This window comes from Macaca fascicularis, chromosome 9 (assembly GCF_037993035.2).
Source record: "Macaca fascicularis isolate 582-1 chromosome 9, T2T-MFA8v1.1".
Classification (NCBI taxonomy): domain Eukaryota; kingdom Metazoa; phylum Chordata; class Mammalia; order Primates; family Cercopithecidae; genus Macaca; species Macaca fascicularis.
This window is the reverse complement of record NC_088383.1, coordinates 134,810,510-134,825,059: the sequence shown is the minus strand read 5'-3', so window position 1 is coordinate 134,825,059 and position 14,550 is coordinate 134,810,510. Positions and strand designations below refer to the sequence as shown.

The window sequence follows — 14,550 nt, the reverse complement described above, 5'->3', positions numbered from 1 at the left end:
ATGATTCTTACAAGTTTAATATAAACTATAATTAATAGTAGAGTGACTTTTGAACTGTCAACTTTAGAAGATGCATCATTATCCAGGCTGGTAGTAGAAACTGTAAATGCCACAGGACTTGGAAAGACACGTAATCTCCCCTGAAGGCGGGCTGGAAAGGCATTCCTATTAAGAAACCATCAGTTTTGCAGTGTTAAAGTGAGAGTGCCATGAAATACCAGAGGATTTTGTAATTCTGAGCCTCTATGACCAAGGCAGAGCACTGGACCCTCTAAAGGTGAGCTCCTCATTGTCCAGGGGCTCAGCAACTGACCTCCCCTGTGGGTGGGGCAGCAAGCCAGCCACTGACATTGTGCTGGCTTCAGCAGACTTTACCTGAGCACCAGGTTTTTTTCTCCTGCTTCAGCCTTGGATTCCACAGGTGTTACCTGGTGTTCCTTACCCCATCTGCCTGACAAGCAGAACACCATTCAGTATCCTGATGGACTTTTCTTTTTCATTACTTTTGTCAGGATCCATCATTAAGATATTCATCTCTTATGGGCTGGGATTTGTCTCTTGGAAAGATTTGTCTTGCTCTGAAATCGGTGCTAACAAGCTATTGATCATTCCCCCCCATGCTATTTGATGCTTTCTTGATTTCTATATAAAGCTTTAAAACCTACCATCACACTTAAATATCATATGAAAACAAACTCAACCAGTCTAATACAAATGTACTAATTGTCATTTAAAATTTGTATTTATTTATTTAGAGACAGGACCTCACTGTGTTGCCTAGGCTGGAGTGCAGTGGTGTGATCTTGGCTCAGTGTAACCTCGAACTCCTGGGCTCAAGCCATCTATCTCCTCAGCCTCCCAAGTAGCTGGGATTACAGGTGTGTGCCGGTATGCCCAGCTAGTTTTTGTTGGGTTTTTTTTTTTTTTTTTTTTTGGTAGAGACAGGGGGATCTCACTGTGTTGCCCAGGCTGGTCTTGAACTCCTGGCCTCAAGCACTTCTCCTGTCTTGGCCTCCCAGTCTTGGGATTATAGGCATGAGCCACTGCACCCAGCCCTATCATTTTTTATATTAAGAAATATATTTTAAATTACAGAAATATTCTCATTTTGGTGAAACAGCAATGCATTTACATTAGGTGTGTCACATTTTCTCCAACCACTTGCTTAGCACCACACCTGCTGTGAATTAATCTCTGTAATTCACAGGCTGCCCTGTGTCTTGGTACTTAATTGAGACTTAGAGCCCTGAATGTTTAGCGTGTTGTTTCCTATCACCTAGCTGTCTTTTAACCGGAAAACAAAATATGAAATAGAAAACGTACATTGAGATTTACGATAATATGCAGCCAGATTATTGTGCAGTAATAAACTATCACAAAGGTGTTTTTAGGTTGGAGGTTTTCCTGGAAAATGTTCTCTGCAGTTGCGGATCTTCTTTCATTTTTGGCGAGCTAGATGTCTGCTAGGTATCATCCTTCAGTGGGTGTTGCTGTTCCCCATAACTGTGCAGGTAGTTATAGGAAAGTTATGCATAGGTAAATAAACCACATACATTGAGTAAGAATCAAGAAAATGAATAAACAAAATGTCTGAAGTACCAGGTGCATATTTTTTAAAGCTTTTCTGTCCCAAATTCTGCAGATTATGGCCTTAAAGCCCTGTATCAGCTGTGCTTGAGGAGCCTAAACTATATATCTATTTCTATTTTGCTCTGCTTTTTCCCTTCTGAAGATTTTAAAAATTCTTTTTTATTGCCATTTGAAATAAAATTCAACATTAGAACCCACTTTCAAGGCAGCCGAAATAGCTCAGTGAGAGAGCATTAGAAGCAGCATTACTCGAAGAATTCACCTACGACTAAAAAGTTTTAGCAACCAGAACCAAATAAAGAATTAGTGGCCATAATTATTTTTTCACATATTCTAAGAGAATAAAAGTAAATATTTCAATGCAATAAAAAGTTTATCTTGGGCCAGGCACGGTGACTCACACCTGTAATCCCAGGACTTTGGGAGGCCGAGGTAGGCAGATCACGAAGTCAGGAGATCGAGACCATCTGGCTAACATGGTGAAATCCCGTCTCTACTAAAAGTACAAAAAAGATTAGCCGGGCATGGTGGCAGGCGCCTGTAGTCCCAGCTCCTAGGGAGGCTGAGGCAGGAGAATGGCATGAACCTGGGAGGCAGAGCTTGCAGTGAGCCGAGATCACGCCTCTACACACCAGCCTGGGCAACAGAGCGAGACTCTATCTCAAAAAAAGAAAAGTTTATTTTGATGGGAAATTGCTCATGAATGGGCTACTGGAATCAAATCTCCTTTTCCAAATCCAAGTTAGCTGTTAAGTTGCACCAATGAGAAGCTTGCTTGATGGACTCATCTGGGAGGAATGAATGCATGTCCTCCTAAGGCCAACCAGCAGCCAGGTTCAGGGGATGCAGCTCAGCTCAAGTACTCTTCCTTTTAATTTCTTTTTTGATTTATTTATTTATTTTTGAGACAGAGTCTCGTTCTGTCGCCAGGCTGGAGTGCAGTGGCACGATCTCGGCATGATGCAGCATCCGTCTCCCGGGTTCAAGTGATTCTCCTGCCTCAGCCTCCCGAGTAGCTGGGACTACAGGCGCATGCCACCACATCCAGCTAATTTTTGTAGTTTTAGTAGAGACGGGGTTTCACCATCTTGGCCAGGATGGTCTTGATGTCTTGACTTAATGATCCGCCCAACTCAGCCTCCCAAAGTGCTGGGATTACAGGCATGAGCCACCACACCTGGCCTTCCTTTTAGTTTCTAAACAATCCTTCCTTAATATGAGGGGTAAAGTGAAGTAATCAGAATTATAAGAATGGAGAAATCATTTTGTTCTCATTATTCCAATTGGCAAGTTTTCACTCGTTAGGATCAACAGCCATGCTGTTTGCTTGGTAAAAAAAAATCTGCCCCAAGTAAATATGTGGAAAAGGGAAGTGCAAGCAAGGGACTGTACCTATGTACCAGCTGATGTGGGACCCCATGGAGTGGCCTCTGCCCAGCTTCCTGGGAGCCGCTTAGCAGATCAGGAAACAAGCACAGCTCACCTAGTTCTCAGCGACCTGTGATACCTTGCTATTCTTCTAGATGGCTCTGTCTTCCTACAAAACCCTTGAGTGAGTTCAATCCCATTCTACAAAGGGTATGGAAAGGAAAGAGACATAAGCTAGAGACCTGGAGAACGGAATTGGAAAAACTATGGCAGTTGTGGGAAGTCATCTTTTTTACTTAGATTTCTAGTGAAATCTAACGAAATTAAATGGGAAAACAATATAAATTCTATTTAACTTCCCAAAAGATGTTTTCTCATTTAGGTGCATCTTTCCTTATTTAAAGATACATGTAGGCAGCAACACAGGCATTTCTTTCTCTGTATCTGTTATGTAGTATTGCCTAAAATTTTATGTAATTCAGACATTTTTTTCATAGTGAAGTTGTTTGCATTGTATTTTATTTTCATGGGTTTTGTTTTTTTTTTTTTCCTTTAGGATATTGAGAAAGTCTATGAAATTGTCTATCAAGGATCTAACCTAAACCCAGATCTTGGAGAACTGGTGGTGGTTCCTTTGTATCCAAAAGAGAAATGTTCATTGTTCAAGCCACTCGATGAAACAGAAAAAAAATGCCAAGTTTATCAGAGAAGAGTGGTGTTAACTACTAGCTCTGGAGAGTCTTTGATCTGGAGTAACTCAGTCAAATTTGTTATCGATGTAGGTGTGGAAAGAAGAAAGGTAATTATTATTGAGTAGGTTAAACAGACTGCTAATAATTGTCAAGCACCAGTTTCTCAGTTTCCTACCATTTTACTGATCAGGAAGTGAGGATGAACTATGTGACCTGGGGATTCTTTGAATTTGGTCATGAGTGCAAAGAAGAATTATTGCAGCCAGTAACAAAAGTCTTGATCACGTATTACTGTCTTTCATTAGCATGTTGGAAGTTTGGAAATGAATTAAATTGATTGAGCTGCCAAAGGAGAAACTTTTGAGGAAAGACTCAACTACTAGAGCATAAAGGTGATAGTTATCTTTAATGGTATTTTTTCTTTAGCTAAGGTACTAGCAAAGCAAATTGTTTGACTCTTAAACTAATCTTTTCTTATGAACATTTTACTGGATATTTTGATGATCCCTTTATCAAAGTAATTAGTATCTTACCCCAGAGAACTTACTAGAAATTGTTTCAAGTAGACTGACTTTATTTTAGCAATTTTTGGCTTATAATTGACATGATAAAATTTTCATCCTAATTACAAAATATTCTCTATTACTTTTAAATAAAAATTAGAAAAAAAAGGAAAACAAGGTATTTCAAACTCTGACACTAAGACCTCAGAAAATCATAGCATTTGATATCTGAAAGGAAACTAAAAAATATTGACTAATTTACCATTACTAGGTGCTGAGATGTTTTATCCCTCCAGGAGACTATGAGCCTTCTAAATATCCCTGCCTTATTATGACAGAGCAATTCCAACAGTCATGAAGGTTCCCTGGAAATCACTTAGAGTTGATCTTGATTGAATTAGTCCAGCCTTCAGAGAAACCAGGGCTGTCACTTGCCCCCGTGAACCACCTGTAAGGAAAATCATTGTTAGTGCCATATGCAGTTTCTGTATTAGCTGTTATGACCGGAACTCTCAGTATGTATTGTAAAGGTGAGACCACCAAGATCCTGGTTGATTTGAACAAAACTATAAAGAAACATGGCACTATCAAGTAAGAACCCTTTCTCTGTGTGGCATATGAAGATATGTTATCATTCACCAGTACAGTGCTTTGAGAAGTGACAGTGCTAGTATTTTGGCAGTGACACAGAGGTCCCATAGTTATTGAAGCCACAATGAAAGCAGACGACCTTTAAATCCATTTATCAAAGCACTTGCAGTTTCCATCTCAAGGCAAGTGAAACAATAATAAATATTGTACCAAGAAAATGAGTCTGTAGCAGTGCATTTCATGGAGTAAAGTTCTGCAAACAGCATATTCTCTTCAGGATCAGTGAGCCTACTAAATCATGACTTATCTGACGCTAATGATGCTGTCTTTCCATTTAAAGGTGTACAACCCGAGAATAAGAGCAAACTCGCTTGTCATGCAGCCCATCAGCCAAAGCCAGGCAGAGATACGCAAGCAGATTCTTGGCTCATCTTCTTCAGGTAGTGCTGTGGACACAAATACTAAATGTTGTCAATTCTTGTATGCAGGCAACCCACAAATATTAAAGCCATTTTTCTTCGTGTCTTTTAGGAAAATTTTTCTGCCTGTACACTGAAGAATTTGCCTCCAAAGACATGACGCCACTTAAGCCAGCAGAAATGCAGGAAGCCAACCTAACAAGCATGGTGCTTTTTATGAAGAGGATAGACATTGCAGGCCTAGGCCACTGTGACTTCATGAACAGACCAGGTAGCCTTATGCTCCCGTGTCAGCCAGGCATGTGGGCTGAGATTCACCTTCTCTCCTCCTGCCCATTCCCTGTCCTAAGTTCACATGATGCTCAGCAGTACACACAAGTATGGAGGGGGCGTTGGTTTGGACTGAAGCATTTTCCCGCTAGAGGTAAACATTCTCTGAAGATAATTTTTAAAACCCCACAAACCTCTAGGAAATATCTGTTCTGACACTAGAAATGTGTCTGCTGTTGGACACTGGAGCACAGGGGTACTGGGCTTAAGGAGTGGGGGAATGTGGAGTATGGAAGCGTTAAGTATCAGCAGAAAGAAGAATTCTCAGCAGCTTGGATTTTCCTTTTTTCTTTTTCTTTTTTTTTTTTGAGACAGGGTCTTGCTCTGTCACAGACTGGAGTACAGTGGCATGATCATAGCTCACTGCAACCTCCACCTCCCAGGCTCAAGTGATCCTCCCACCACAGCTTCCCAAATAGCTGGGACCATAGGTGCAAGCCACCACACTTAGACTAATGTAGATTTCCTTTGTAGATGTAGATTTCTTTTACTAAGTGACAACTTTTCAGAGCTACTCCTATGTCTGCAGTTTCTCAGAATAACCAGCTCAAAATACGCCAGAGAAGTATATTTTGGGGTGGCATATTCTAGTCTCCTTCAGTCATATTTTGAGGTGGTGTGTCCTAAGCCCCAACAAGATAGGTTTCATTTTTGAAAATTGCTCTTCCAGTCCCACTGTTCGTCTCATATGCCCAGGAATCACCACCTGTTGATTTCTAGGCATCTTCTTGCTCAGGTTAGTAGATGTTTGGTGAACTAGAAATGCAGGGAGAAGAAAAGGCAGGCTTGGTGATGTCAAGGATTTTTAAAAGCAGACTATATCACTGTGTTCTCTCCATGATCACCCTTGGTGCTGCTCATTCCATGAGGCTTAAAGCTGATAACTGGGGGACAAAAGGGTTAGGGTAACAATTTATTTTTGTCTCCCGACAATACACACATAACTTTTCTGCTGTGCTTGGGGAAAATATAACTGTGGATTAACTCTGATTCATTGTTTTGGAAGCAAAAAAAGAAAAAGATGCTTGCAGCTGCTGCATTTAATTCAACTTATAATTGAAATACGCAAATCCAGCAAACTTGTTACCCTTTTCAGGATGCATGAACCATGTGAAAATGAGTTTGGCATAACTAGGCTACAGGCTGTTAATTGAATTCCCCTGATCTGGACCTCTTTTTTAAAAATCAGTTTTCTTTTTCTTCCTTGGCTGCCTAACAATTGACCTCCATCCTGAATGACACACTCACTGTCTATTGGGGTGGGAGGCCTCAGGACCAGGTGACCACTTCAGTGGAAACAGATGGCTTGAGACTGCTGTTACCCTGGGAAGGCAGTGGTACCTAGATAGGAATTTGGAGAAAAACTAGCCCAAAGGGACCAGACTACAGCAGATGTCATCTTTGCATTCGGAGGCAGAACTCATTGTAGTAGTGGCCACATGACTGGTATGATCTGTGATTCTTTGGATTATGAAAAGAAAAGTGAACCCAAACACAAACAGGCATGGCGTGTTCGATAAAGCAATGCCTCATGAAAACAGGGGAAAATGTAGGAAGAAAATAAAGCTGCTGGGCGCAGTGGCTCACGCCTCGAATCCCAGCATTTTGGGAGGCCGAGGGTAGGTGGATCACCTGAGGTCAGGAGTTCAAGACCAGCCTGACCAACATGGTGAAAATTCGTCCCTACTAAAAACAAAATTAGCCAGGCATGGTGGCGCATGCCTGTAATCCCAGCTACTTGGGAGGCTGAGGCAGGAGAATCACTTGAACTCAGGAGGTGGAGGTTGCGGTGAGCTGAGATTGTGCCACTGCACTCCAGCCTGGGCAACAAGAGCAAAACTTTATCTCAAAAAAAAGAAAAGAAAAGGAAAGAAAAGAAAGTCAAAGCTGCAGAGGCCAGGGATGGTGCTGGCGAAAAGAGGAATTAAAGATTCTGCAGGGCTGGGCATGGTGGCTCACACCTGTAATCCTGACACTTTGGGAGGCTGAGGTGGGAGGACTGCTTGAGGGCCAGGAACTCAAGACCAACCTGGGCAATATAATGAGACCCCATCTCTACAAAAAAAAAATTTTTTTTTTAATGAGCCAGGTGTGGTGACATACACCTGTAGTCCTAGCTACTTGGGAAGCTGAGTCAGGAGGATCACCTGAGTCCAGGGTTCAAGGTTGCAGTGAGCTATGATCGTGCTGCTGTACTTCAGACGGCAACAGAGCAAGGCCCTGGTTCAAAAGAAAAAAAAAGATTCTACAATGGTGTCATCTGTGATGGTGCAGATCTTTCACCAGAAGATTCCTAAACCAATTCATCAAGACCTTCTGGAATAGGATTTACCACACTAAAAGCCCAGTTTGTAAGAATACTAGAGAAGTATATGCGCTTGTTTGTAAATCACTTGGAAACTCAAGATTTGGCTTTGGAACTTACAAAATGATCTTTAAATGTTATAGTAACATTTACTATACTATATATAACATTTACATGTACTCATAACATTTACATGTACTAAGAGGAGAATGGGAGGAAGCAGGCTGCCGATGGCCCTCACATATGGCCCTACCCATAGCTCTGCCGCAGCGCCTGACACCTGCAGGCAGGACTGGCACTGCCCAAACAGCCCAGAGAGTCGAGCAAATATTCTAGCACTGACTGCCAGGAGGCCACAGCCTACCTAGGTTTTTAAGTTAATGAAGGTTAGACTAGTATCTGTTTAAAGGCTACACAAAAGTTACTACTATACTCAGATGAGGGAAAGAAAGACAAATGTGAAAAAGAAAGACAAACATGCCAAAACAACTTTCCAGGGCCAGTGTGTGAGGATCCTGGAAACAATAAAGTAAATAATGTTACAGAAAATGAAAGCAAAATCTGGGAGAGGTTTTAAAGGGCCCAGAATGGAAGTACTTTTGGCTCCTGAAGCCCTTTAGGCTCTTGTGGGCCTGGTAACTATATGGCTTATCATTTAAGCTGATATGTTTTTGAGTGCAACAGTCCAGGCAGAAAGATGGCTGTGGCTTAGGAGTGACCCCTCCCTACTAACAAAACAAAACAAAACAGCAGTTTAACTTAAGGGAACCTGTTTATTTTGTGATGAATTCCGACAAACGGACCATCTCCCTGTGAACCTCACAGGACAGGGGCATGAATGCTGTTAATGATTAAAGGTGGAAACAGATACCACCCTGGGCAAACTGGGGTAGATGGTCCCCATATTGAGGGGACTATACCAAAAGGTGCAGGCTCTTGGGCCAGGCTGCCAGGGCTCCAAGCCTGGCCCCATCAGTCACTAGTGGGGTATTATTCAGCAAATTAGGACTCTCATTGCTTCACTTCATTTATCTGAATATGAGGATAAAGCAATTGGTTCACAGAGTTATTAAGATAAATTAGTTAACACATGCATGCCCCTTAGAAAAGTGACTGGTATATAGTAAACACTATAACATAATGATTACCGTGTGAGTGACTCCTACCTGAGTCTGCACCACATGGGCCCTGAGCTGCAGAGCGTCCTAGAAAGAACAGTTTTAATGGGTGTAAGAAGCAGATAATGACCCTTAGGTATTAGGAAACATCACCAGATTGCCTCTGAGATGGCCGCAGCCAGGAAGGGCCATGGTAGATAACAGCAGGAGCACTGGACTTGGGAGTCCAGAGTCAGCTGTGCTGGCAAAGCATGCCACGTACCAGTTTCAACACTGCAGGCGGAAGGCCCGAGTTCAAAGCCTCACTTATTACATATGACAAAACAGCTGGGTGGCCATGTGGCTTTGGCAAGTCACTTGTCTTTTTCTCATCTGTAAATTTAGGGTAGAGTGTCTGCCCTCTTATATCCTGGGGTTATTTAGAGGTACAAAATTGCCATGTACAGTGTAAAGGAGTAGGAGTTAGGCAAATGCCAGGTTTTGTGAACACATCCCTGTGAAATTAAGTGAAGCAGAAGCCTTTCCTCCTTGTCTTCTTCAGAACCAACTCTTAATGCTATTCCCCAGAGGCCCTAGACATCGTAGAGTCTTAGGGTCTACACCATCTCTTCATTCTTCAGTTTCTCCCCCTGTGGACTCTTTTACACAATGCCCAAGTCCCAACTCTAAGATAAATCAGAAACAGAAACTTCATTTGCTCCTTCAGCCCTCCTAAGTGATAACCGCATTTCTCTCTATCTGTCCATTTATGTAAATGTGTATATACATTAATGCAGGGGTCCCCAACCCCCCGGCCATAATGGGTACCAGTTCATGGCCCGTTAGGAACTGGGCAGAGTCTTAGCTGCTCTCTGCCCTAAGCTTTATGATTTACTATGTCAGCTCCTGGAAACTCCCTTGGTCTAAAGCCGAAAACTCCCAAGAAAGGGAGCCATTGATTCCATTTGAGAAGCAGTCCCCTGTGACTGGGGTTAGTGGTGATAATGTGGTGTCACGTGGCACAAAATCCTGCTCCTAGAAGTATGGAAGTGAAGGTATAGTTCCCATAAAAGGGGACAATTTGGAGGTAAAAGTGCACTTCCAGTAGAGCAGGATTCTTGATTTACATGTGCATCTCCACATATAAATGAGACCGTCCACACCAGAAGGGCCAAGAGTGAGGCTGTCCCAGATGTGTGCCTGCCCCAGAGCCTTGCCAGTGCCAATAGCACAAGATACTCAAAATAGACTGAGAGCAAATAATAATTTGAGCCTCACCCTTATAAGGAAATCATGAACCAACACCAAACATAAAGTCCTTTAACTGCTCATATGGAAAACACCCATTGTATGGTCATTTTAAAACCCATGCATTTTTTTCCTGTTTTTTTCTAGGTTGTTCTGGGACTGCCAGTTCCATACCATCTAACTACAATGCCAACTCTTGTTTAAAGATAGTTCTCTCTAATGGTATGAGGGTGGGGAGAGTCTTCAGCTAGTCACCACTACAAAAACCTGGGGCCAGCTTCCTGGCTGTAAGAACAGTTACTGGGAGTGGGGACCATTGGTAATTTGTGAAGTGGCAGGACTTTCCCAATGCCCTTATGCTTGAGGAACACTGACTAGGCGGGTGCCCTCTAGAAGGCCTGTAGTCTTCCCAAGAACATGAGCAAAGGCAGTCACGTGTGGGAGACAAACTCGGCTTCCTTCTTCCCCACTTAGTCCTTTCTGAGGCCTGGGCAGTAGGAGTAATGTGACATGCAGGGAGAGTCGAGAGGATCGGGAGGAGCCTGTGACTGTCAAAGGTCTGCATGTGTTTCCTTCCATGTCACGGGCAGGAGCAGAGCTGGCGTATGAGAGGTCTTTGGGCACAGCAAAGCTCAGAGGAGCTGGCCTCCACCTGCCTCACGGTGTGGGTGGCACGGGGAGGGCAGTGGGGACACTGCCATTACCTGAGAGCCCTGCCCAGGGCAAGGCTGGACACAAGGATCTTGGCTCCCAACCATGGGCAGGGAGTTGAAAATGCTTTTCTTCAGTTTACCATGGAGGCTGCTCTATCTCTAATATCCTTTCCAACTCTAATGACTCAAATCCAGCCTTACTTCTCTGCCCTTATTGGGAAGAAAGGGGGTTAAGGAGTGTGGTGAAAGGAGAGGGAATGGCCCTGGCTTTGGGGACTGGTTACCAGGAGACCCCCTGCCCTATTCTCATGGAAATACATGTCCACTTTAGACAAGAGAAGGCATGATGCTGTCTCTCCTAGGCATATTCCCAGGAATAATTGCCAACTAAAACTTTTACCTGTGGAAAGTACATATAAATATGTTGGCATACATTTGCATAATGCCGGCTACCTTGAGAGGAAATTCAGTGTTTCTGAGCCATTTTTGCCAGGTTAGGCAGAAAGTAGGCCAAAGATTGTTATAACAAAGGAGAGCTGGCTGGAGGAAGCCTCCTGAGCACCTGAGTAGACAGACTTCCTGTGAGGGTTTGGGAGCCAACTGAGGCTTCCTACCATCTGACGTCTCCAAAGTTGGCGTACATTATAAGAACACAGCAAACATGCTGTGTGGGGCTGTCAGCTCTGGAACTGCCATGGCCTTGGACTCCACTTGGCCTGTGCTGGGCTCGGAGTTAGTGCTGCATCGGCTCCTCCTCTGCTGGTTGCAGTTTAATGACCTTTCTTTGTAACTAGGTTTTCTACTGATGCCAAGGAAGGAAAATGCAGGCACATACTGGAGCTTGGCGTTTGGGGTTCCACGGAAAACAGACACACAGAACAGTGAAGAAATACTGTAATGATAGCCCTTCACATTATTTTGAGTGATGGTAGTGCAGGAGGAGTGTGACCTTGCAGTGAGCTATTCTACAGGGAGTGCAGCTGCTGTTGGCAAGCGAGCTTAATAAAAATGATGTTTGGTTCATCTCGAAATTGCCTTCAGAATAAAGCAGTCTGATTTTGCACTGCCAAAACGAAGAGGCCTGACACGAAAACACTTCTATTCCATTTGTTAGCGTTACTTACTATGGATTATACTTAAGCAGCACTGCCCTGAAAACCCCATCTAAACTCCTCTGCTTTTTAGCTAAAACAAGTTTGTGGGCCACACTGGGGAGATATCTTAAAATGCAGAATATAATATTAGCAAATCCTATTTAGTTATTTATTAATGTTCCTTCACCTCTGTCATCTGCATTCATTAACTCATTCCTTCTAATATAATAAAACCCCAAGAACATCCTCTCCTTCTCTGTTGTTAGGAGCAGAAGCAGAATCATGAAGTCATTTCTTTTACTAACTCTGTGTGTGGCCAACTCAACTCCAGGGTGTAAAAGTACATAGTAGGTGCCCTTTGGGGACAGAGCCTGGCTGTCAAGCCAGATGCTTAAACGGACAATTGCCAAAGATCCTGTAACTTAAAATGCAGCAGCTTTGCTGATTTATAGAAACTGGTTTCTGAAAGGCTTTCAGTAATTAAGTTTGTACTCCAGCCCCTTCCTGCTCGTTTAAGATGCTTATTTCTGATGCTGCCTCTTGTACTTTCTCCAGCAGATCGGCTGTTACTTTTCATGTCATGCCTCACTGATAGAACTCTTGAACTTTTTTTCTGAATAGCCCATCTGTTTATTTCCCATGATTGTGACTTCTCAAGGTCATGGTTAGTCCAGAGGTCCCCAAGAATGAACAAGACAGACAGTAGTGCTGTATGTCAGGATCCAGGCAGGACAGGAATATCTCTGGGAAGTCATAAGCTTCTGCTCAGTTTTAAATCTTGATGGGAAAACATTCAGAAATAATAGGGAAATTCAACATATTTGTCCCAAGGTGAGGATGAAAGCCTTGCTGCAGTCGTCCAGCGGATGTCTGGGTTCCCTGCAGATTTCCCTTGAATGGTCTGGCACTGCCCCTCACTCCCAGTAGCAGATCTTTTGCCTGCGGTGGGTGTGTCAGGCTGAAGTTATACTGGTGCTTGCTCAGCTGTCCTCCCACAGGACTGGAAGTGTGGTGGGCTGCATCGCAGCTTCTCTGAGTCATTTCCCAGACCACAGTAGTAGCTTCTAATACCTTCCAGTTGTCCTGAGAGGAATGGAGGAATTTTATCAAATCGAAGTTTGTGAGTAGGTTTTGTTTTGTTTTGTTTTGTTTTGTTTTTGAGACGGAGTCTCGCTCTGTTGCCCAGGCTGGAGTGCAGTGGCGCGATCTCAGCTCACTGGGTTCACGCCATTCTCCTGCCTCAGCCTCCCGAGTAGCTGGGACCACAGACGCCCGCCACCACGCCCAGCTAATGTTTTGTATTTTTTTAGTTGAGATGCGGTTTCACGGTGTTAGCCAGGAGGGTTTCGATCTCCTGACCTCATGATCCACCTGCCTCGGCCTCCCAAAGTGAGGTTTTTGAGCTACTCAGTTTGCCTGAAATTTAGACATATAGCTTAATGATCAAAGTTTAGACAGCATGTAAGTTTTTACTATTTGTTACTTTGAACTCCCAGGAGCAGACAGGTTCGAGCGCCTCTTAGGTCCCCAGAGTCTTCAGCTCCAGCCCACTTTGCACTTACTGGAACTAAGAGAAAAACAACCTAGTGGCTCATAAATCCTGCAGTTTGGGGGTGCAGCTTTCTATTATGGAATTTGCTTCATTGTGTGACCTTTATTGCTATACCAGGAACCAGAAGGGTGGAGAAAACACATGTATTTATTTAATAAATATTAGGTTGGTGCAAAAGTAATCGCGGTTTTTGCCATTGAAAGTAATGGCAAAAACCGCGATTATTTTTGCACCAACCGATATATAGCCTTATTCCACAAAGAGAATATATTTCTTTAAATAAATGGATTTTTAAAAACTTTGGTAGAGATTGAGCATATATAATACCACATCATTATCGATGTTACATAAACTTAAAAGAGAAATAAAGAGATGGAGAGAATCAGCTTGCTATCTTTATTTCTTTATTTGCACTGGGAAATAACATCTTTGTCTACTATTTCTAGCATCTGAGTTCCAGGTCAGTTGTGATTAATTTTTCTCTGTATTATGCAATGTATTTTCCTGCTTTTCATGCTTCTCTACTGGATGCTAAACCTTGTACATTTTACCTTCTTGGGCACTGAGTATTTTTTGGAGTCCCAGAAGTATTTTTGAGCTTTGTCCTGGGATGCAGTAAATCCTTTCAGGTCCTGCTGTATAGATGTGTCAGGTGGCAGTGCCCATCTAGGATTTCTCCCTTGTGTTTTCTACCCAGTGCCTCACAAATCATGAGGTTTTCCAGCTTGGCTGGTGGGAACAGGCCCTACCCTAGGTCCTGTGTCAGCACCCCTGTTCCCTCTAATTCTCTCACATGGCTTTCTCTGGCCTGAGGTGGTTCCTTACACACATGCGCTGATCAGTGGGGCTCTGCTGCCTAGTTGAGGGAGCTCCCTCTGGCCCATGACTTATTTGTATGTCTCTCTCTGGTACTGTGACCGCGAGTTCCGGCCATGTTAGTCTCCCTGGATCCCTGGCATTGTTTTCCTACTGCAGGGAGGCTGGCAAGCTCCATCTGGGTGCCCCCCGCCGCATGCACACTGCAGCTGGGACCCTCTTCGGAGCATGAGCTGGACAATCACAGGGCTCCCCTCCTGAGTTTGCCGTCTCAGGAATCACTATCCTTCAC

At 43.3% G+C, this 14,550-nt stretch overlaps 2 protein-coding genes across 9 annotated transcripts in view; one reads left to right on the top strand and one right to left on the bottom strand.

Annotated features, from left to right (window-relative positions):
• The window catches only part of DHX32 (DEAH-box helicase 32 (putative)), a 63,745-nt gene that overhangs the window by 43,476 nt on the left and 5,719 nt on the right, over window positions 1–14,550 (top strand). For 4 of the 5 annotated variants that reach the window (XM_015456847.3, XM_065521601.1, XM_015456846.3 and 1 more), the window contains 3 exons: window positions 3,515–3,757; window positions 5,085–5,184; window positions 5,276–5,434. In XM_015456847.3, coding sequence (XP_015312333.3) covers window positions 3,515–3,757; window positions 5,085–5,184; window positions 5,276–5,434 — 502 coding nt within the window. Of the gene's footprint in view, window positions 1–3,514; window positions 3,758–3,955; window positions 4,043–5,084; window positions 5,185–5,275; window positions 5,435–14,550 lie in introns of all 5 variants that reach the window. The other variant, XR_012418263.1, reaches the window with a different exon arrangement.
• The window catches only part of BCCIP (BRCA2 and CDKN1A interacting protein), a 28,132-nt gene continuing 17,785 nt past the window's right edge, over window positions 4,204–14,550 (bottom strand). For 2 of the 4 annotated variants that reach the window (XM_005566718.4, XM_005566720.4), the window contains exon 8: window positions 4,204–4,601. In XM_005566718.4, coding sequence (XP_005566775.3) covers window positions 4,483–4,601 — 119 coding nt within the window. In that variant the 3' untranslated portion in view covers window positions 4,204–4,482. Of the gene's footprint in view, window positions 4,602–11,674; window positions 12,974–14,550 lie in introns of those variants that run through there. The other 2 variants (XM_005566719.5, XM_015456848.4) reach the window with 1 other exon arrangement.